Below are 22477 nucleotides of genomic sequence, written 5' to 3'. Positions count from 1 at the left end.
AGACCATAGTCACATGAAAAGCAGAAGGGACAGGAGAGTCAGAACCTCCAAATCCCAGGGTATTTATGCAGACATGCCCTGGAGCAAACCAGCTAAACCAGCTCTCTAGGATCAAGCTCCACTCACTTCACCTTTTATTTCTGCAAGGAGATGAACTGGTCACAAGTCTTTGTGGTAGCTTTTCAAAAGCGGTCTTCCTGGCTCAACATTACAGAACCCTTTATTTTGCTGTCCACTAATGGACTTTACTAATGGGATAGTTACTAACAACATGAACAGCCACGTGAATCAAAAAGGAAAGCCAAAAGTTCACACCTGGCAAAAGGTCTGGTCTGCTGACAAGAGTTCCATCCTCCCATGCAACCTCATGGGTGTGTGCAAGGAATTTCTGATGCATGCTCTTGTGAACAGCTAATGTGCAGTCTAGCAGTTTCCAGTAAATGGTTCTTAAGACTCCAGAGCCGTTGCCATACAAAAGTCTATTGTTCATATGTGGGATCCGCCTCCCTACCCTTTCATTAGAAAAGGATAGATCTCAACAGTGGCATGTTTATCTTAGCAGGGTGTTAAACCTTACCGAGACAGCAGTTGGTTTAGGATTAGGCACAAGTTTATCCCAGCTATTCTGAAACACCCAAAATTCACGGTGTGCACACATATGCCAAAAGTGCTTAGGAAACAGATTTAAGAAAGTTAAATGAACTAGATGAGCGCACCTGCATATATGAGAATGAGAGCAGGACATTTGCAGTGGAGAAATGGGGTTGCTGAACAGAATGCACAGAATGTTTGAGTCTCTCACTATGCTAGAACCAGGGTCTATGAACACCTTCACAGACAATGCTTCATGCATTGAAAACCCCAGCCAAGGGAGATGAAAATCCTAAGAGGCTTCTATAAGAAGTACAAAAACATTAAAGAAACTATTTCTCCAAGCTTATAAAAATGTATGGATGATTTTGGACTGGCATCACCTGATCCTAACCCAGACTGACTCCTGCCTTCACTACAGAGACAATAATGGTTATTTTGGCAGTTGGATTCAACAGAATGGACAAGTGTCCTATGAGAAAAGTGTCCAACAAAGTCCTACAGATAGAAATATTACAACTGCATTCAAATCTGTGGCCTGCACTGTCTGGAATTTTTTCATTTGCCCCCCATTCCTCAACACCTTACACCATGAGCTGACAGTGCACGAGATAAAGCATCTCTCCTCTTCCTTGAGGGATAGGTAGTAGAGCTGGAAAAGGTCCTAATGAGATATTAAGAACAGAGTTGAGGGAGATGGACCTGAAAGTCCACAGAGTCAAAATTAGTGAGATGGGACACGAGCAGCAGTTTTCAGGTGACTCCCCAGAAATGCAGAAGCAGCAGAAAGGAGGTGAGGTAGGGAGGGAAAAGCAGAGATTAAGGCCAGGGAACAGAAAATCAATAAAGGAAGACAGGATACATCAAAGACAGAAGGGAAGACTGTGATAGACAATTAGGTGCCTCCAGAGAAAGACAAAGGACATCATCAGGTAAGAAGAAGACAGAAGCAGCATCCTAATACCTGTGCAGCCATGCAAATAGGAGGGTCTTGGGAGCACAGATAAAAAGACAATGTATTGCATGATGAAAAGGGAGCAGTATACAAAAGGAAGGAAGGAAAATACAGTACATTTGGACTTGTGAACTGGAGGAGGAGGGGATGGCTGGACATTCAGAGGAGTGCAGGAACAACTCATACTGCTGAGACCTTTGGCACCACAATTATTTCTTTTCTCATTTTGTGGGTAAAATGAGTTCACTGACTGTCAGCCCTCTCCAGACCAACCTCCAGTTTTTACTTCTTAATTTGCTCAGCTGAATATTACAATTCTCACCTCCCAGCTCTGATTCTCTCAGCATTCAACAGCCTATTTGTTTTTTTCCCAAGGCCACCAATCATGGGTTATTTTACCTCACCTCTTTCATCTCCCAACCAGCACTAACCCTCATGGTATTGTCACAGCCTCACAAATACTAAGAGCAAACCTAACCTTTGTCAAGATAAACAGCTGAAATAATGGCCCCTCGTTAGGAGTGGCTTGGCTTTATGAATCACGAACCTCAGCTCCAAAATTAGCAGAACACCAAAGCAGGTGAAGGAGGAGGGGAAGAACGGAGTGATACAGCCAAACTTCCAGAGCAAGAAAGGAAATGCTGTGCAGGCAGCCTGGACCAAGCAGCCCTGAATTTTAATTAGACCCTTTTCTTCTGAATGGAGAACTCAGACATTGGCCCAGTGGGTGGGAACACAGCAGACATTTCAGGACAGGCTCTTTCCCTGGGAGAACAGAACTTTGGAAAAATAAAAAAGACTGGCTGCTGTAGAATTAGACTAATCAGCCATGCTCTCCTATACCTGCTGCAAACTGTGAAAGATTTTTCCCATTTGGATCATTTAACTTTGTGTTATGCTTAAACATTGCAGCTTACAGGTACCCTACTCTTTGGAGGAGTCATTTCTGTCCTTAGGACACCCACGCTGCTACAGCCCATGAAGAGCATCTTCTGTTTGATGTATTCATAAGGTGAGTGTTTGGGATGATGGTAGCTTAGTCAAAGGAGGGTCCTGACTGCCTCTTATTAGTCTCTGGTAAGAGAGCTCACGGCTCTTATGTCTAACAGACTGGATTAAATAGCAGCAACATGGGATTGACCAGCTGGAAGTGTTTACCAGATAGTTTTCTGTAACTTGCCCAGTAGATCTATGCAATTTACTGGCTCTGTCACCTTTAAGAACTCCAGCATGAGCCAGTATACCAAATGCTTTTCAGTAAAGCTAGGCTCAGGACAATAGGCTCCATCCCGGTGCCTCCCTCTAGGGCATCTGCAATATCTTCTTCATGGAAAAGGGGCAGAAACTAGATTCATTTCTCCAGATGGGAATATGCAGACTGTCTCCACTCTCATCACCCCTGTGTTTGGAGGTATCCAAGGGCAAGCACTTGTCCTCTGCAGTGCCTGCTCCCTGTCAGCTCTTTGGAGACCAGCGTCACTTACAGCAGCTGCAAGCAGCTCTTGCAACACTCTTGGCCATGTTGTGTGGGTGACCAAGCCATCGCCAAGCAGCATACAAAAAGACTCATCCTTTCTACAGGTAGACTCAAGGGACAAGCAGCTAATCAATTAACATCCTCCCAAGACAAAGAATACCACAGTGAGTATTCTGGGCTATGGGTTCATGTCATTAAAATAATTGCTTAAACAATATATCTAACCAGCAAAGACTAAGCAGGGAAAAAATAGATAAATGTGAAATTTAAAAAACATGAGAGATTAGCCTCCAGTGCTACATCTTTTAAACAAAGTGTGCCCTCATTTCCATTCAGAAAATGAAGATGGGAGAATAAACACGATGGTTGGAGGATGGAGTCTCGAATTTACACTGCTCTATTTTCTACATTTATGTTCTCAGTCCACAAGATGTTTCAGTTTGGTGACTGCAGTCTGCAGTGCAAAAGCTAAGCATGAAGTACAGTGCACAGCTCCTGAGACTCCTGAGACTTAATCTCTGTTAGATGAACTGAAAGAATGAAAGAGGTGTCAAGGGTGATGCACAGCAGGCCTGCTGGAGACACTGCTGCCTGGTACCAAAGAGCTCCTCAGCCTTATCAGATGCCTCAGTAGAAACTTTGTGCATTCCTAGGGAGAGGCTCAGCAGCAGGCAGCTGGATAACCCAAAGCTCAAGGCAAGAGAGGTGGAACAGGCATAACTGTCTTTGATCACTGAGAGGAAGAAAAAAAACCTCAAACTCACCATCCCCCATATGCTCTCCAACAACGTGCCGCTAAGAGGACGTGACAGAACTCAGAGTTCAGAATTCCCCCAGAACAGAAGTGCTGATCCTATCTAACACTGCGTTTTAAAAATAGTGTCAATTTAATGTTTGTTTTTCTACTTTTTCTTTTCTTTTTTCTTTTTTTTTTTTTTAAGCTGAGTTGTCATTATTGCTAATGCCAAAACAGAGCACTGAAAATAAAGGCTTTTAGAACTGAATGTGCTTTGTGCTATCCTTGGTTCCTGAATCTGCAAGAGCGGGTCAAACCTATGCTTCAGATTAGGAGAAGTACTCATTTACTTATTCAGTGTTTTTCAACCTGTGACCCCAGTCCCCTAGAATTTTGCAGACTAAGTCTAAGGGGTTCAAAAAAGGAACAATGTGTTGTCACTGAGTACAAATATATTATGCGGAGCTCTCGATTGGAAGATACTAAGGGTCTATAAATAATGTGAAATCAGGAGGCCAAAGTAGCACCAGTTTGGTTTATAAGCCTTGTAGAGCATTACAAACACGGCAGAGCAGTTGTATTTTCCATGCTGAGCATGGTAGTCTAAAATAAAAAGCCAGCATTTCATTATCTAGACTTGAAATGTGGAAGTACCATTGACAAAAGAGAATTAAAAGATTATGTTTTCTGCATTAATTCATTCCAGGAGATTATAAGACAAAAGAAGAAAATGGAAAAGCATATACTGGAATTTTATCCAAAGGAGAAACTAGCTGTGACCTCTTTAACACGTTAAATGAATTAATGATCTATAACTCCCACCCCTCACCCTCATCCTTCCCTGAGGGAAGCAAAACTGTGCCATCTAGTGGGATTTATACCAAGCCTTAACTGTGCATTCTTACCAAACCCTATGGACACCCTACAGATCACCATCATTTGAAAAACCTCATGGTACAGCATGGGTCTTGGATCCCATTTTGCTCCCGGGTTAAAGTTCATCCCATACTAAAGCTGCAGGAAGCATCATTTGAAGGGGATCTGCCCACCCTGCCTGGCTTAGGAGCAGGAAAACCTGGTGCTTGGAAGTGGAATATCCAGGAAGTGTCTCATAGGGTGGCCAGCGTGTCACTGACAAACAGAAAACAGACAGAACAGGATAAAACAGGGGGGACCTTTTCATCCCTCGAGGCAGGCAGAGATGGGAAGATTAAAAACATCCCACAAAGTCTGCTGTTTTCTAGGGGCCATAGAAGGGGAAAGGAAATTGCTTTTTCATTTATTAGCTAGATTTCTTCTTGACTTCTGAGTTGACAGAGAAAAATTATTTTCATGAGCATGACGTGGTAAATTTGGAATGTCAAAGCCATGGCACTCCACCTGTGGATGAAGAAGCTCTCATTTGCCTGGCAGCGAGCAACCCTGTTTTGACACACTGCGTGGGTATAGAGAGGTGCAGTATGCAGATGAGACTTGATTAAAAACAATCCCATTTCCTTGAAATTTTTGTGACCTTAGTTAAGCAACAGGCCTGATACAGATTGCAATATGATCTTTTAATCTTTGCCCTTTATGGATTAGTGTTATCTTTATGCTAGACAGGCATTTCAGTGCAGTTTTTTCTTCTGTGCCAGTGATAAGGGAAAGTCCTATCATGTATGACTGCAGTATTAAACCCAAAGTACTACAAATGACTTATATACCCAAGTATCAAAGGCAAATCTAATAAAATTTGATATGTTTCACTTGGGAGCACGCTTTATTGCCTCAGTCAAAGCAGGTGAATGAGTAACAACTCCATAAGGAGTTTTAGTATCAGAAAAAGTAAAGTTCATTGGACAGTCCTCAAATAATTAACAACTCTTTCCTCTACAAACACAGAGAGAAGTGATCTTTCCCAACAAAACATAAGCTCTTTTTTCTCCATCTGAAAGCATCCCCTGGAATAGTTGGATCAATTTTGTGCATTGGGAGACGTTTGTCTTATTTGCATCAACATGGACAGGAATCTTAAGAATGTTTTGGTCATTTCTTTTGGATTTTTACTTCTCTTCACTGCTTATGGAGGACTCCAGAGTCTACAGGTAAGTGGAGCATCTTCAAATAGCTGGCAGAGTTGGCCCAGAAATGTATCTGCCCGGGTGGTAGTGGGAAATCCCTCAGTCTTTCCATAGTCTTTCCACACATATATATACATACATACACACACACACACACACACACACACACACACACATATATATATGCAAACGCCTTCCCCACAGCATGGGTTAGTATCCCTCACACAGGTCCATAGCATCTACTAAACTGAATTTTCTAGTCCTTCTTCATCAGTTGGAATATTTGCATGAGTGTACTTTTATAGATCCACAAAAGCTGTCTGAATGAAAACTAAGTTTCTCTGAGATATATATAAATAGACTGTAAAATTGCAAACAAATTTATTTTCTGGAAAAGTTTTTGGTTTTGGAATACTTCTTAATTGCTATAATTTCATTATTATTAAAACACAGCAACATTAATTAATAAAAATATATTCCTATCTTACTCATTAAATAATGTAAGCATGAAATACTATATATACTATATATACTATATATATTATAAATAAATATATAGATAGTTATAATACTATAACTCCTGACTTCATGATACAACACAGTAATTAAAAAAAAACTATTTCATATGAAAGGCAGGCCACAACTTATACTCAAATTAATATCTAGAAACACAGTACTGAGGTAGATTTTAAGAGAGAACACAACATACCATACTCTGATAGCTGGCTTTCTTAGCATAGCTAAAAAAGACTGAAGGGAAACTGTTGCTTTCTACAAATACTTCAGGACAGATAACACAAGGAGAAGCTTTTCAGACTAGAATGTTGATGTAATGACAAACAAATGTATCTCAGCTATCTGTAAGCAGGGTTAGGCAGGACACCAGAATATGCCCTCAACCAAGTGGGTTCTGGAAGGATTTTCTAACCAGTGCAGGAATATGAATGCTTTGAAGATAGAATTAAACATTAAGGTTTTTTTGTGTTTATTTTTTAATATAATATGATAGTTATCTGCAGTAGCAAGGGGCTAAAATCATGTCAGAGAATCATAGAATTTCTCAGGTTGGAAAAGATCTTAAAGGTCATCAAGTCCAACCACAACCTAACCGTACTATCCTAACTCTAACAACCCTCTGCTAAATCACATCCCTGAGCACCACATTGAAGGTCCCTCCTATCTCTGTACATTCACCTCTACTCACTCAGATAACACTGTCAAATTTCAAGCTCAGGGAAGTTCTACAAATGGATGGAGGTGTTATGAATTGGGAAGACTGGGAAGATGGGCAATGATAAACCACAGAAGTTACAAGTCAGCCCTAGCATCTGAAACCACATGCATTCAGATTAAGCACTGCAACATCAATGTCCCCTATCCTGCAAGAGGGAGCGGTGCTGACTTACAATGTAAATCCCTTCTCTCTTTGCTTTATTTTGGTGGCTAAAGAGGACTTCCTGCAACATGATCAAAAGATTATTTTCTTGCACTGTAGTCTGCAGGTGAAGAATTGAAAACAGGCAATGTTTATTTCAGTGTTTCTCCCATTCATCCCTAGGGAAACTCTTAACAGTTAAGTGACCGTATGATTTGGAAAGCCTGGCTCCACATTCTTGGAGGCTGTAGCTGATAAAATCAGACACTCAACTTCTGTAATCAGGATACATTAAATAATCTAAAATTGGATTCACCACAGTTTTGCATCTGAGTAATCCTCAACCAGTTCAGCACTATGTCTTCTAAGAGGAGTTATCACTGAGAAAATGGCAAATTCACAGAGTCCTTTGGGGAAAGGACTTGGTAACACCTTGCTTCCATCTCCCTCTTTCTGCCCGAAGCCACCCTCTGTACATCACAGTGGCATACACCTGTGGTAAAATCTGTCTCAACCATTGTTTTTGTCTATGCAGAGCAGTCTCAACTCTGAGGAAGGCCTGGGTGTTGCTTCCCTAAGCGTTCTCTATGCTGCTCTTATCATCTCATCCATGTTTCTCCCCCCAATTCTCATCAAGAAGCTGGGCTGCAAGTGGACCATTGCAGGCTCCATGTGTTGCTACGTTGCCTTCTCCCTGGGGAACTTCTACGCTAGCTGGTACTATTAACCAATTTAAATACTTGAATCCTCTGTATTGTGCCTGGGCTAGATAACAGTGAGGGCAGAGTTCTCTTTTGTTTCAACCCCCATGCTGTGGGTTTGAATATTTAGGTGCAAAAGGCATTACCTTAAGAGGGATAAATAAATCCAGTAACACGTAGAGCAGAAGTAAAAAGATGCAAAAAGCCAGAATGAATGAATGAATTAATGAATCCATCCATCCATCCAACCCAACTGAAGCTGCTTCTCTAACTCCTATGTAGTGCAGAGATTTCCCTTTGAGGAAAAAAAATATCAAAACAAAATCAGAAGCTTCTTTTAAAATCCAAATGACTATTTGGTCTGTTTTTGAAAGGGCTGAAGAGAAATCTGGCTCTGTGAGTAGAGGAGGTGCGTTCCTACCATGCCATTTTAGAAATGGGTGAACAATGTACTCCTGCTCTCTAGTAACTGTGGATGCAACTCTACAGAGTAAAGTTGTTGTGATCCATCTTCTGAGGAGCAGGTGCAATGTAATTCTCAATTACAAGGGGATTGAGCACATGGGCACAAAGCCAGCTAGCCTAGACTTAGCCCCTAGACACAGCTGGGAGTGTTTTCAGATCCTAAGATTTGTAAGGTTTGCCCTTTCTTGATTTCACCCAATAGATTTGCTGAATCATACACAGGATAAATCTATTTATTTGATGTCTATTTTTTGTCTCTGGATCTTTGGACAAATGATTATTATGCTAATGGATGATAATTCTGCTAAATAAAGTGTTCTTTGGCAGGTACACACTAATCCCTACCTCTGTGATCCTGGGCTTAGGAGGAGCACCACTCTGGTCTGCCAAATGCACTTACCTCACCATTGCTGGCAATTCATATGCTGAGAAAGCAGGAAAAATTGGGAAAGACATTATCAACCAATACTTTGGGGTCTTCTTTCTGATATTTCAGTCCTCTGGAATCTGGGGAAATCTTATTTCATCCCTGATACTTAGCCAATCTTCCAGCAAAGGTAAAATATCTTTTAAAACTTGGCAATTCTACTATAAACATAAGCTAGTTTCAGATGATTGAAGAGCAGATTTCTGTAGTTGAGCAAGTGACCCTCAATTCCCATCATAATCAGTAAAAACAAGTACTTCAGATTGAGTTAGCTCATCTGCAGCAGCTCTGCTAAATTGCTCCGGAAATGTCTATTTTCTATCAACACTTCATCAACTATAAAGACAGTTCAGACATCTAGCTCAAAAATAGATGTCTGTTGAATTCCTCTCATGTCTATGAAGCACAGATAGGCTGCTGGCAGTGACAGTCTTCTAGATGTAAAGTGGATTAAAAACAAAAGGCAAAATACAGGAGCAACCTTTTCACAAAGCCTACAGTACTGAATTAGTTTGCAGTTAAACATTTGTGGTTAGTCAAGCCAGGGTTGGTGCTCACCAAAAATCAGTGCTTTCACAATTGTCAAGAAGAAAATGAAATAGCTGTTGGCACAAATCTGCATGCCAGGACTCCTCCAGCACATTACAGGCTCAGACAGCAGATGTTTATGTAGTTTGAAGAAATCACTCAAAGGCACTGCCCTCATTTCCTATGCTTGTAATTGGCAGAAGCTTTAAACAGGCAGTTGTGAAGACAGATTAACATTTGGACACCACCTTAGACATTCAAAGCACTACTGTGTATTATCTTTATTGCAGTCTCCCAGCCATTCTCTATACTGTTAAAGTCAGAGCAGGATGGACATGGAAGGAGCTTTCCACGTTCACTGCTACTACAAATAGCAAGAAGCTACCTCTCTTCCTGGGCTCAGTTAAACTGTATGTTCTCTGGGGGATATTCAAATAGGTATTAGGTTAAACCCAAGCATCAGAGAGTTGGCATCAGGTTTTAATCTTTGAATCCCTGGCTTTATAGCAAGATGGTTGTGATAACTGTGGAGAATCAGGCATCTTCTAAACCCAAATACCATCAAAGCAGAATGCTAAAGGACTTTATTACTTGCAGCAGAGCCTTTCTGACCTGATTACTGAGCCACATGACATCTCAGGAGGGACCAGCTGCTCTGATTTCATTTGCAGGGTAGGAGATTTGATGTAGTGGTGGGGTCTGCAAAACATTTTACTCCCCCTTGCCTCATAGTACACGTCATGTTAAGTGATGTTAATATGAAGATTAAAATACTAGCCATCTTGTAAATTCGCCATACTTTCACATCTGGGGAAGTTCCTTGAACTCCAAAGAAAATTTAACTTTTATTTATTTTTATCAGTTCCATGGGATCTCAGGAAAGGCTGCTCTCCTGGGAGGTGTGCAATGACCAGCACTCAAAGCCAAATGCCATGTATATCTCAGTGACGAGCAGCCATGCTACAAGCCATACTTCCCAGCTGTGTTTTGTCAGCAGAAGAAAATTTCTGCTGGGGGTAAGGGACTCCAGGCACTCAGTTCCTTGCCTTTCCTCTGACAGTACAGCAAAGGCACCTACTACTGGTATTGCTCACTTCACATATGCTTAAAGTTTCATGGAGCAGTAAGAAAGATACAGTATTAGTAGACAGCATTAATGTATTGTCTGCATCACTGAATCCAGAAACAGCAAGGCAAGCTGCTCCATGATGGAATACTAAACAAGGGTCAGAAATCAATGTAAATTAAAAGAGTCACCCTTTCTCGTTCACCAACACTGCAGACTTATTGTCAGAACACCCTGCCTTGTAGTACTCATACCACTAACTGTGTGTTCATCATCAGATTATACATGAACAGACAAAACAAACAAACAAACTTGTTCGCACAATTTCGTGCTTTACTAGTATTAGTCACAGTTTGTACACAGTAATTTGACTGAGGGCTTGCTTGTCCAAAACCACGTAGCAATAGCCACTGACTATAATAAGGTAATTGTTTATGTTTTGATCTATATTGAACCTAAAGTAGTTTATGAATAGCTATGAAAGTAGTAAGAAAAAGCACACTCAATGCTGTTACTCAGTAACTCAACTGTAAACTTACAGACCAAGTTCTGTTTGAGGAATCAGTCAAGGTACACTGTATTGCTCTTTACTACACTTGGACCAATGGAAGATTTTGCAACAAAAATACTGAAATAATTTTGGTTTTTTAAATCACCTTTTCTCACTGCAAAACTTATCCATGCACACACTTTGGGTCAGTATTTTGCCTTTACAAATGGGGCCCTAAAGGAAGTGGGTAGTGTCATGAGGACACACGTGTGTGTGTCCAGCTTTGGCACAAGTCCAGCACAGGGTTGAAGGGATTAAACAACACAAAGGTCTTACTCCAAACCCTGCCATACCGTTCTGGTTTCAAATATGCTCTCAAACTGTAATAAAGCCAGTAACAAGTTAATAAAGCCAGGAAAAGACAGTTTCTTGGAAGACTGCTTTAACAGGTAATTGTAACTTGAATAAAACAATAATAAAACAGAAGATGTCTCAAGGTGGTATCCATTCCTATAGCGTACACAGAAATTTCCTGGATGGGGACAATGTGCTCTGCTGTGAGAGCAGCATTGCAGTAAACTGAAAGACCTTTCTTGCAGTGTAATATGATTAGAAGTTACAGATAAACACTGGAACTTCAAATAATGCAAACTGAATTGCAGTCAGATGCAAGCCTGTGGCTTTAGTCTGTGCCTCCATGTAACCATCAATTCCATGTTCTGTCTTGAGCAACTGTTTCCATTAAAACAATTTTTTGCATGTGTGTGTTAAGCTTGGATTCTGAAGTTAACATCTGTAATGGGAAGGATTTGAAACCACAACTAGGCATTGAGTGCTAGTGTATTGGTTGTTAATATACAGATGGTAGCAAATGTACAGAAGGAATAAGTAAAGGAAAACTCACCAGTGGTGGCACCTTGGCTGAAGAAGCTGGGGCAGTCCCCACTGGTGAGCAATCTCCAAGAGATACTGCTTCAGTGGGAGTCAGCCCTTAAATGAGGTCTCAGAGGGGATGGAGTCGAGCTCCACCCCTTCCAGGAGCACAGCTACATCACTCTCACCTGTGCTCCCACAGCTGACCCTATACTTGCCTCAGCTGATTAATCAGAGGTTCAGGCTGTGATTACCAATCTCCCATACAGCTAGATTCCTTTTTCACTACACCTTATATATAGTATGCATTCATCTGAACTCACTCTGTCTTGCCTTTCTTTCTTTTTTTTTTTGCGGTTCTTACTGAATTAGTGGAAATCTCAGAAGAAGACCTGGCATGCTGTGGGGCGTATGATTGCATAAGCAATACCACTAACACCACTGCCTTGGCAGAACTCTCTAAGTCCTTGGTCTACACTTTGCTCGGGGTCTACACTGGTAAGTAATCCACAGTCATCAATGAGTAGCACTGATGGGGAACTTAGCATTTGTGAAACCAAGCATGATTTTGTGGATTAAATTACTAACTTCCTTGCTAGAAGGAAGTAAGATAGTGAGAGCTGAAAATTACTCCTTCCTAAGAAGTTTCAAATGATGTGTGCCAGTGCCATGTGATTTTTGTCCAAAGGAGAAAGACTTCTCACCTGGAGGAAAAGCGATTCAGACTAGAATTGAAAGCACGCTTACACTGCAATTTGAGGATAACACAAGCTCATCCAACTATGCAAGAGAGAGTTTTAAATCAGCCATTTTTAGCATCAGTAATAATAAACTAGTTACTAATGGCATCAGGTTGATTAATATAGGCCAGCGGAGGTCCACAGTGCTAAGAGCAGCTCTGCTAGAAGTACTGCTGCTGGTTGGACTAGATGATCTTAGTGGTCACTTCCAACCTTCTATGATTCTACCTGAACTCACCAGCTGCCAGCCACTTGTGGATGCTGATCAGAACAGGCAGGAGTGTTCTAACCTGTGTACTACTGAGCAGCGTTAGAACTGTACTGTAATCAGAAGTGGATGTGCTCCTACAACATGCAGTCATTCAGAGGCAGGTTTTTGGATCCCTGCTGAGATATTACAACTTCAGTCAATTCTCAACTGTGATACTTAAATTATAATGCTTTTGTGAGAAAATCAGAGATAAAAAGCTGCAGAAGGTGAATTGGCACATCCCGCATTTAGTAACTATAGCTGCTATCAACCTTCTTTGCACAGGGCTAGAAAGAAATCAAAGACTTAGAAGACTGATGCATCAAAAACTGCAAAGACTAAAATAGATATGTAAAAACTCAGCAACATTTTGTAGCAACAAATAAAGTTCAAAATGCATTTGTCTCAAAACAGGTTCATCTCTAGATGAATGAGAAGTATTTTAGCAAGGCAGGATGTGGCCTTATGTAGGTTAAAATATCTTAGTCTCTGCATTGATATACTTTCAGTGCTGAGACAGACACACAGAATTTGTCATACACTAAATGCAATCCAGCCAGAGCCAGCACCCACCAGACAAGTCCACCACTGCAAACCCACCCCTCCCATGCAAACCTCCACTCCTTGGAAGTGAGGAATCACAAAGAGTATTCCCCCACCTCCCTTCCAGAGGGTGCTGAAGCTGATGCTTTTTTGTTAAAGGCAGGTTTGGCTCTCAAGTTTAAATTCAAATGTGATGACTAACATATACAGCAGTCCCTTAGGCTTTGCTCATGCAAAATGAATGCAACCTTGCTGTCTACTGACCTTGTGTCAGTAGGGTTTCATTTTTCTTTTAAGCTTTTAATAAAAGATATGTCTTTTCCTACCTCAAGGGAAACCGAATGACTAAATATTTCATTTACAGACATATTTTTTTTTAAATGTCTTTCCTGTTTGGTTGCTGAGTACACATTTTGCCTGCTTAGGTGGAACCAATAATAGATAAGCCTCTTGTTCATTTTGTGGATGTTTCTTTTTGTGCTCATACCAATCACTATTAAGCCATGCAGTTATTCATCTCCTGTAATCACTCTTGATTCATTTAACATATTTGTTAGAATATTTGCCCTGTAATGCAAATGTCCTGTTCTCATAAGTCTTGCTATCAACCCAAACATGCCAATGAACACACTGGCAGAATATACACCACTAACGTTTTACAGTCCAGCTACCACATAGAACCAGTACAATGGAGAATATAATTTCATTCTAGGAAACACAGGTCAGAAATAATATACGATTACAAAATGTAGTAATTTTCTGTAAATCTGCTAATATATTTGGGCATTAAAAGTTCACAGAAAAGAGGATAAGTGCATGGGAGCACACCAAACTGGCCATATGGATGAGAAGAGGTGCTTAGTTCTCCTCTTACTCCACTGGTTTCCATGGACGGTCTTCTAGTCCATCAGTAAGAGAGGAAATACAGTCATGCCTTTTATCTGTCAGAAACCAGTTGCCAGTTTTTGTCTTCATGGGTATTACGAGCCTCAGATAGCTTCTTGATAACACTAACAAAATCTTTATGATTCAGTCCACGAGAAACGTACGTAGACTAATGCATACACGATCATTTCTTAACTACCATATGTATTCTTTTATATGCTGCTTCTGATAAATTATAAGTTCAAGGCTGTAGCACATCTTTTTCAAGAACTCAGCTGTTCACTATCACCTTAAAAATAGCGCTTATTCTGTACTTAAAGCACAGTTCAGAGCTGATTTAAAAGAAAAAAGAAAGAAAGAAAAAAAAAAAAGACTACATATACTGAGATCCAAAAGAGCAGTTGTACTTCTAGCACTGTATTTTTCTTTCCATGTATTTAAAGGAAGATCCACCCCCAGCCATGAATGCCTTGGCACCAAAAGTGAATACTCCTCTCTTGTGTTGATTTAAAGCCTTTTGATAGACCCAGAGGGAGCACGCTCTGGCCAGCTCCCTGTCCCCTTGACCCCTGCCTTGCCCTGGAAGGGTGAGCCATCACTCTCAGTGGCCGTGCAGCTGGCCTGGCGGCTGTCACAGCAGCCAAGTCACAGCTAAGCAGAGGGGATTTGAAAGGTGTACAGCTGTATGAAGAAGATGTGAGCATAGATCAGGCCTCCTTGTTTACACAGAAATGGCCTTTACTCTGAAGCAGAATCAGATTCATCTGCCAAAACATCCCATGCAGAGCTAAGCACTAAGTCAGAACAATAACAGTAACAAGCAATTTCCCATCCTTCTTCCAGAATTCCTCATTTTTATTTTTTCATGAACTTTTTGTTTTGTTTTTGCAGCTAGTGGTGTGCTAGCTGTGTTGCTGATTATTATATTTCTGGACCAGATCAAATCTGACCAAGCAGAGACTGAGAAAGAAATACAAAAGACACCATCCTTTTGGTCTACGTTCCTAGCAACTTTCCAGCATCTTAAAGATAAAAGACAGTGTCTTCTAATCCCTCTGACAATGTACAGTGGGTTTGAACAGGGATTTCTTGCTGGTGACTACACAAAGGTGTGGATGACAATGAAAATCTATTTCTGTCTAATTGTTCTTTGTGTCCTACTAATTGCATCTGATTTATATTTACTTGTTAAGTGAAGATGTTTTTAATGGTGATTTGTGGTTAGCTAAATAACTGCTTACCTCTACTTGAATGAACTCTGAATGACATCTTCAAATGGGATAAGCCAGTGGTAAATATGTCCCTTGGAACAGCCTGAAAAAAAACACATTGGAGAGCTTAACTCATCAGCAGAGAGTACAGTGGAGAGCTACAGGTTCAAACTCTTCTGTTTGTTGTAAATAACAACGTGGGAGAAAAGCCAGAAGCCTGCAAAACTTTTATATCTTCCTTCCTTCTGGTTTCCCTTGAGTTTTTATAAGTGCAAGTCAGCACACATACCACATTATTTTATTGTGAGAACCTTTACGGTAAGAGAGCAAACCCTCAACACTGCTGGCTGGAAGCCTTTGCATCAAAATGATCAAACCCACTGTTGCTCCTCCTTCACTTTACAACCCTACACACACTGCAGGTATGTTCTCCACACATTTGTTGAGAAAGCCTCCAAAGAAAAGGAGCAAAGTTCCTGAGCTGATTATTTGACACTTGAGCTTTCAAACCTAGTATATAGGCACCTGCGCTGTGTTTGAATGATTGAGAGGGGCACTCCATGGCCACTTCCATTGGCAGGCTGAATGCTCTTATAGGTGAGGTCCACTTTGCTTCCTGGGAACTGCTCAGTAATGACTGTAGCATCAATTGTCAGATTTCAGATCTTGATCTATGAAGGCAAGGGCAGAAAACTCCTAGTGTTGCTGCCAGGTGTTTTATTTGCATGGTTAGCAGTGCTTCAGATTTTTCACCTCCTTGTTACTGTTGTTTGCATGGCATCAGTCTGGCTGAGAACTGGGTTAGGAATATCACTGTTGAAGTCCAAATATGTCAGTACTCATACTCAGAGACTTGTCAGCAAACTCTGTAGCTGTGCTCCTTTGACCTTGTCTGTGTTGGCTGTTTACTAAATACTCATGATAAGATATTTGAACCATGGCTGCATATTTTCACTAAAGCCAATGTGTCGCCACTGTCTCCTCTCTTGCAGACTTACGTGACCTGTGCCCTGGGGATTCATTATGTTGGTTACGTGATGATCTGCTTTTCAGCTGTGAATTCCCTCTGTTCCCTGCTCTTTGGAAAGATCTCTCAGTTCACGGGTAGAAAATTTCTATTTGCATTAGGTATGTAAAGGCCACTCAAAGGACTGATCACATCACATAACACATCAAATCCAGAGCCGGACACTTTGCATGCAGAACAAAGTGAGAGTCCCCTATCAGCTAGGAATTAAAACCAGTGTGGAGGCAAACTTAACTCATGAGAAGAGAGGTAGCACAACAAACCACTGTGCTCAAGCCACTGTCTTATGTCACTTTGCTGGGGGTCTAGTTCACCCTGCTTTTGAGGGCACTGTCTACTCAGAAAATGTCCTACAGCTTTGAAGCTTCATAGCTACAATGTAATGGTGATAAATGATCCTACAATACAGATTACAGATGTTGAGTTCTACAGTGAACCTGAAAAGGATTTCTCCACTGCCACACCTTAAAAGGTGCTTCACAAATGAAGCAAAACCAGCTGAGAAGCCAGTAACCAAGAATCTAGTTCCCTTTCTCCAGAGAACAAATTCCAGGGAGCAATGACATAATGGGGGCAGAAAAACACCAAGAAATATTTCATTTTTGTCCCAGTATCCACTGAATTATCCACTCCAGGGTATAGTGATACACTGCTTCCATCACACAGGCCTATATTGTTAAAAACCTGTATTATTAGAAACTTCACTGGCTGAGTTAATGTACATCTCTAGAGGAATTTCCTCCACAGGAGTTTTTAAACCTGAGCAAGAAAGAAGAAATTTAGAGTTCCTTACACTACCATCTGTGATTCTTCTATATGTGTCTGCATGGAACTCCTTTTAGATGTAAAAGAACCAACCAAACAAACAAACAAAAAGAAACAACAAAAAACTCACCCAATAATAACAATAAAAAACAGCATTAGTAATGGAAGACCACTGAAGCTCTCGGGTGTGTTTACTAGTCTTTGTATTCAGACTAGAAAAGTGTGCCAATGACAGGGACTAATCAGTTACCCATTTACATTCTACTTTTAAGAAGGCAGCAGATCCTCAGGACATTCTTAATTGTCTTCCTTAGCCCCAAAAAGAAATCTAGGACTACTTAATCAGAGCAGAACAGTGCTTTCTCTCCCCTGCCACACGCCTCTCATTTGGATTGCGAGGCTTTCAGCTGCCCCTTCTCCAGCTGAATGGCAGTTCTGGTCCCCTAGGATAACAGCCACATCAGCTCTGAGGATCCCTCAGTCCAGGACGCTGCTTAGAATAATTAACAAAAGACTGCTGAAGGATTGCATTGTCTTGTATTTCTTGCAGTATCAAATCAGTCAGCACAAATCTCAATGAACCAGAAAGATTTTCGGATTGCCTTGTGCTTTAGTTGGGGGAAGAATTTTAAAGTGCATCTGCCTCTATCTCTCCTGCATATAATAGCATTTATATTCCTCTGCTTTCTTTCTAAACCAACAGCCACAGTTACGAACACTGCCTGTATAATAGCACTACTGCTGTGGAAACCTCATTCTAACCAGCTTGTCGTGTTTTTCATCTTCCCTGCTCTTTGGGGCTTATCGGATGCCATTTGGCAGACACAAACTAATGGTAAGTCTTGGTGACAATGAAATGAATTCTCCTGAGATATGAAAATCTGCATGTTTATATTTATAAGCAATCTGGTTTAGGACGTGCATCAAAATTAGAACGGGTTTAAGTCTACAACTGAAAGACACACATTAGCTCTTTAGGGGCTAGAATAAATCAGAAGTTGGGAGTGAGAAAGTAGAATACTTATTAAGTATTTTTTCCGAGATGAAGAGAGGAGAACATTGCAAGAGATGATAACAGGTATTCCGAATACATACTCCGGAGGAGTGTATCTCACAGAAAATTAGAAGATTCAGAAGAATGTTACATTTAGTTTCTCTTTTGTAAAAAAAAATAAATAGGAGAGCACTCAAGAAAAATCAACTCAAATCTCAGCAACAAAAGAAGCAGTAAATTGGCTTTTTGTAGTTATTAGGAAAAAAAAAGGGGAAAACCACAGAGAACGACATTATGCAACCACGTAAATCTACGATTCATGCATTTCTGATTTGCTCCATTTAAAAATCATAATCAAATGTGATAAGGTACAAAAGGGCAATAAAAAGAAGCAGAGTCATGAGAGACTTCCACGTGAAGGAAGAATAATGAACTAGAATGCTTCAGCCTGGACAAGTGATAAGTAAGGAAAGCACAATGTGAAATCATGAATAATACAGTTAAAGTGAACAGAAAATGATTTATGCACTATTTCTCTTAATAACAGAACAAGTGGTACCAAACAGCACTGTCCTGCAGTAGGCTTCATAGAAAGTGAAGGAAAATGTGGTTGGTTGTTTGTTTTTTTCCCCAGAAAATACATAATCAAACTGTGGTGTTCATTGCCAAAGGATTTACAAGAGCCCAAAAATGTAAATGGTATTAAGTTGGCATTGCATCATTTCAGGGGGTTACAAAACCTGGTGGTACAGAGGAAATGTAAAACTCAGAAGGTCCCTGTGCCTTTGACTGCCAGACTCAGTAGGGGAAAGACTGTTCCATACTTGCCTTATTTCTTACGCTCTCATCCTATGAATTCATTACTGCAAGGCTATGTTTGGACTTCTTGTTGGATGTACTATACACGTCCTTAAAATCTTTTGTGATCTTCTGCTTTGTGATACAACGTAATTATTAAACCCCAGTATTATACACAGTATAGATAACGAGCTCATACATACTCACTTCAGTAAGGGCTTACTTTATACTTACCTTTAATGGGAACTAGAGGAAGTGCTCTTCTAGAGACTGAAGACAGATTACAAAATGCTGGAGAGGGCAAGAAGAAGCTATAGTCTCTGATGACTTGAAATACATACAGGCTGCTGAAGACTGTCAGTCACAGTCTTTTTAAATCAGTTCCATAGCCTGTGTCCATAAGATACTGTTCAATGCTCTCCCACTTGCTCTAGTACTTTGCTTCTTATTTCATGGGTATTGTTTTCTCCATCTCAAATTCATATTTGGCAGATACTGTAGGAATACATAGTTGGCAGAACTAGCTCACTTGGGTCCACATTTGCTTGTGTGTCTCGGCATCCCTTCTCTCATCCCTCTGATTACCTCTGTAGGTGATTCGATGATTTTGCTCATTGGATAATGATACTCCTTTCCAGCACTCCTAGAGTCCCCTACACAAATAAGGAAGCAAACAGTCAGATCGTTCTGTCCTTCCAGCAGTTTCAGGTCATATCACTTAAGAGCAGAGCTGTTACACATGTCAAGCAACACCCTCTCAGCTCTCTCATCTCAACCCACAGCCTTGTGCCTTTAGTAAAATTGTAAGTCAGTGCTCTCATTATTCAGGCTTATAAAGGGAGAGCATCAGTGATGATTTGCACTCTCTGAAGTAAAGCTGGTAATTCATTTCCTGCTTCTCCTGCCAGCCTTGCTCCCCACCTCCCTCCTTCCCAACACTCACAAGAATCATACTCCAGAATCTTACGTCACTCACTATGAAGAGTATCACTGATGTTCCAGCAGTCCTTGTCCTCCGATATTTAACTGAGGACATTTCATTGTGGTTCCTGCATGCCTGAGCAAGGGGCACTCAGTGCCCTCATTAAGAGAAGGGAATAGGTACAGAGGACTTCATTGTCAGAAATGGAGACTGGAAGATGGTGCAGTACCTAATGCCCTTACAGAGCACAACTTGTGTGGGCAAACTGTTGTAGCTAGTGAGCTCTGCAGTGCTGTGACAAGTTCAACCTCTATTACAGCACTGTTGTGGGTCACTCACACTCTTGGGATCCTGCTGGATACTCATTAAAACTTCAGATTTGTTGCTAACCAGCAAAAAGACAAATGTTCCTTGCACAGCATCTTTTTTTGTCACCTTTTACAGTTATTCTGCAGCTTCTAGTACCAAAATGCACAGAATTTGCATTGTCATAACGATGACAGGAGATTGCGCAGTGACATTGCTCAATAATGCTCCATCACAGAACATGATCAGCAGTTTGAAATGCCGGTTTAGGATAGCATCTCTTCTTTACTTCATCGGTTTTATAGAGGGAAAGCAGCATTAACATAGTATAAGAAATTCCTGACTCCAAAGGCCATGAGGTGAGACTAAGACCTGTAAAATAGCATTAGGGACTAAAGTCTGTGGTGTTTCCTTAGGCAAACTCCCATGAACATCCTTTCCATTTCAGCAGACTAACTGCTGAATAAATACAACATCATTGTGCGGCATACTCCAGGCATTTTACAGTAACCAGAGATGGTTTGCTTTGGCCTGGTGTGGATTAGTTAATGCTAGAGCTCCCCCTAGAGGTATACAGGCAAATAACAGATGAGTCATTTCATTTTGTCAGTTTCCTAATATGTTTGTGTACATGTGTACACTCCATTACCAGTTGAAACCTGCTTCATTTTAGAGTGTGTACTTCCCTCTCTTATCTAAACTGAGCACAGTTGCTGTTATCACCTTCCTGGCAATAAACACACTTCAAGTACAACAGCACAGGTCAGGTAGACCAGTAAAATAAAGCTCTTTACAGCATGACGTGTGCTTTTAGAAAGGATGTGAACCAGTCTGAAAAGCTTATAAACCTGGACAAAATTGATTGTCAGCAGTCCTTTTCTACATCCATGCCTACCAATATCAGAGGAAGGGAAAGAGGCTGTAGAAGTGGGAAGGCAGGCAGTAGTAAAGAGGACAGATAATGTCTATGAAAGTGAGACCCTATGGCTACCAACAAGAATTCAGACCTAGCAACCCACGTATTCAGCCAGCCCAGTGGGCCCTTCCACACCTGCAGTCAGGCAACTTGTGTCATACTACACTTGGAAGGGTTGGTAAGAAAGATCCAGAATTCCAGAGAACTTTGTTCTCTTTGTCTTTTGGCTGAATATGCATATATCAAATATATGTGTTGTTAGATACAGAAATGAATGAGAAAAGTCAAAGTTCATCACATTCACAGCTGAGTCAGTGGAAACACTGGCTTCGTTATCACTACTGATGCTAGCTCAGCACCCAGAGGAAAGTGAGCCCTCTGCCTTTCCCCGGGTGCTTCCAGGACCTGGAGGTAAGAATCCCTGTCTGAATCCCAGATGTGGGTGTGCAGCTGACCAAACTCAGCAGGAGCTCTCCAGTGAATATGAAAGTATGTAAGGACTTGCCTACAAACCTTACCCTTTTTTCACTGATAATCTGAAAAACAAACTTCCTATCACTTCACTTTAACACCACACACCTTTTCTTCCTTCCTCTCATTTTCTTCCCCCTTTTCTCTATTATTTGCTTTTTAGTCATCCTTGCTCTGTTCTTTAACTTACCACAATTCATAGGAGTGCAAAAATACAACAAAGTTTGTACTTTCTTTTTTCTGTCCTTTAAGAGGGAGGGTTTATTTTCCCCGATGTGGCCTATTTATCCCTGTTGCAGAAAATATGTGGTTTTAAACTTAACCTTCACAAGCCTTGTCTCCTTGTTTTCAGGTCTCTACGGCGTTTTATTTGAGAAACACACAGAGGCTGCTTTTGCAAATTACCGTCTCTGGGAATCGTGTGGATTTGTCATTGCCTTTGGTTACAGCACCACACTGAGGGTCTACATCAAGCTGTACATTTTACTGGCTGTGCTTACATTGTCTATGGTGACATATGGAGTGGTTGAGTACCTGGAAGCTAAGAGAACCCCTGGGACACCTGCTGCTACAGAAAAGGAAAATGGGGGACCTCACACCCAGGAAACACGTTTCTAACCCATCAGTCAGAATAATCAAGGCTATCTCCTATAGGCAGGTCTCCACAGGTGTTCCAAACATGAACTGTCTCTAGGCAGAGGGTAAAGAAACAGATTTTGGGGCCAGTAAAATACAAATGTCTTAGGAGTAAAAATTTCTTTTGACATTTCAGCCTTATAAAGGTAGATCATCTGACTTTGTCCTTTCATAAAACTAAATGCCTTCTATATATATATATATATATATAAATTAATAAAGTCTTGATAAATGTATACAAGGCTCTTAAAGTCCTAAGATTTTTTCTT

General features: G+C 40.8%; 1 protein-coding gene across 3 annotated transcripts; it reads left to right on the top strand.

Moving 5' to 3' along the window:
* Window positions 1-2256: 2256 nt before the first annotated feature.
* UNC93A (unc-93 homolog A) lies at window positions 2257-22432 on the top strand. Of its 3 annotated transcripts, none has more exons than XM_072332412.1 (10): window positions 2257-2558; window positions 3128-3187; window positions 5694-5843; window positions 7730-7911; window positions 8688-8917; window positions 12117-12242; window positions 15054-15271; window positions 16366-16501; window positions 17869-18000; window positions 21925-22432. In XM_072332412.1, exons 3-10 carry the CDS (start codon window positions 5757-5759, stop codon window positions 22188-22190), a joined length of 1377 nt encoding a protein of 458 aa, XP_072188513.1. In that variant the 5' UTR covers window positions 2257-2558; window positions 3128-3187; window positions 5694-5756; the 3' UTR covers window positions 22191-22432. The 3 variants fall into 3 exon arrangements, with proteins under 3 accessions (XP_072188513.1, XP_072188511.1, XP_072188512.1); XM_072332410.1 differs by having other exon boundaries at window positions 5641-5843; XM_072332411.1 differs by lacking the exon at window positions 3128-3187 and having other exon boundaries at window positions 2286-2558; window positions 5641-5843.
* The last annotated feature ends 45 nt before the right edge of the window (window positions 22433-22477 follow it).

Source organism: Excalfactoria chinensis, chromosome 3 (assembly GCF_039878825.1).
Source record: "Excalfactoria chinensis isolate bCotChi1 chromosome 3, bCotChi1.hap2, whole genome shotgun sequence".
Lineage (NCBI taxonomy): Eukaryota > Metazoa > Chordata > Aves > Galliformes > Phasianidae > Excalfactoria > Excalfactoria chinensis.
This window is presented reverse-complemented; position numbering and strand designations above follow the sequence as displayed.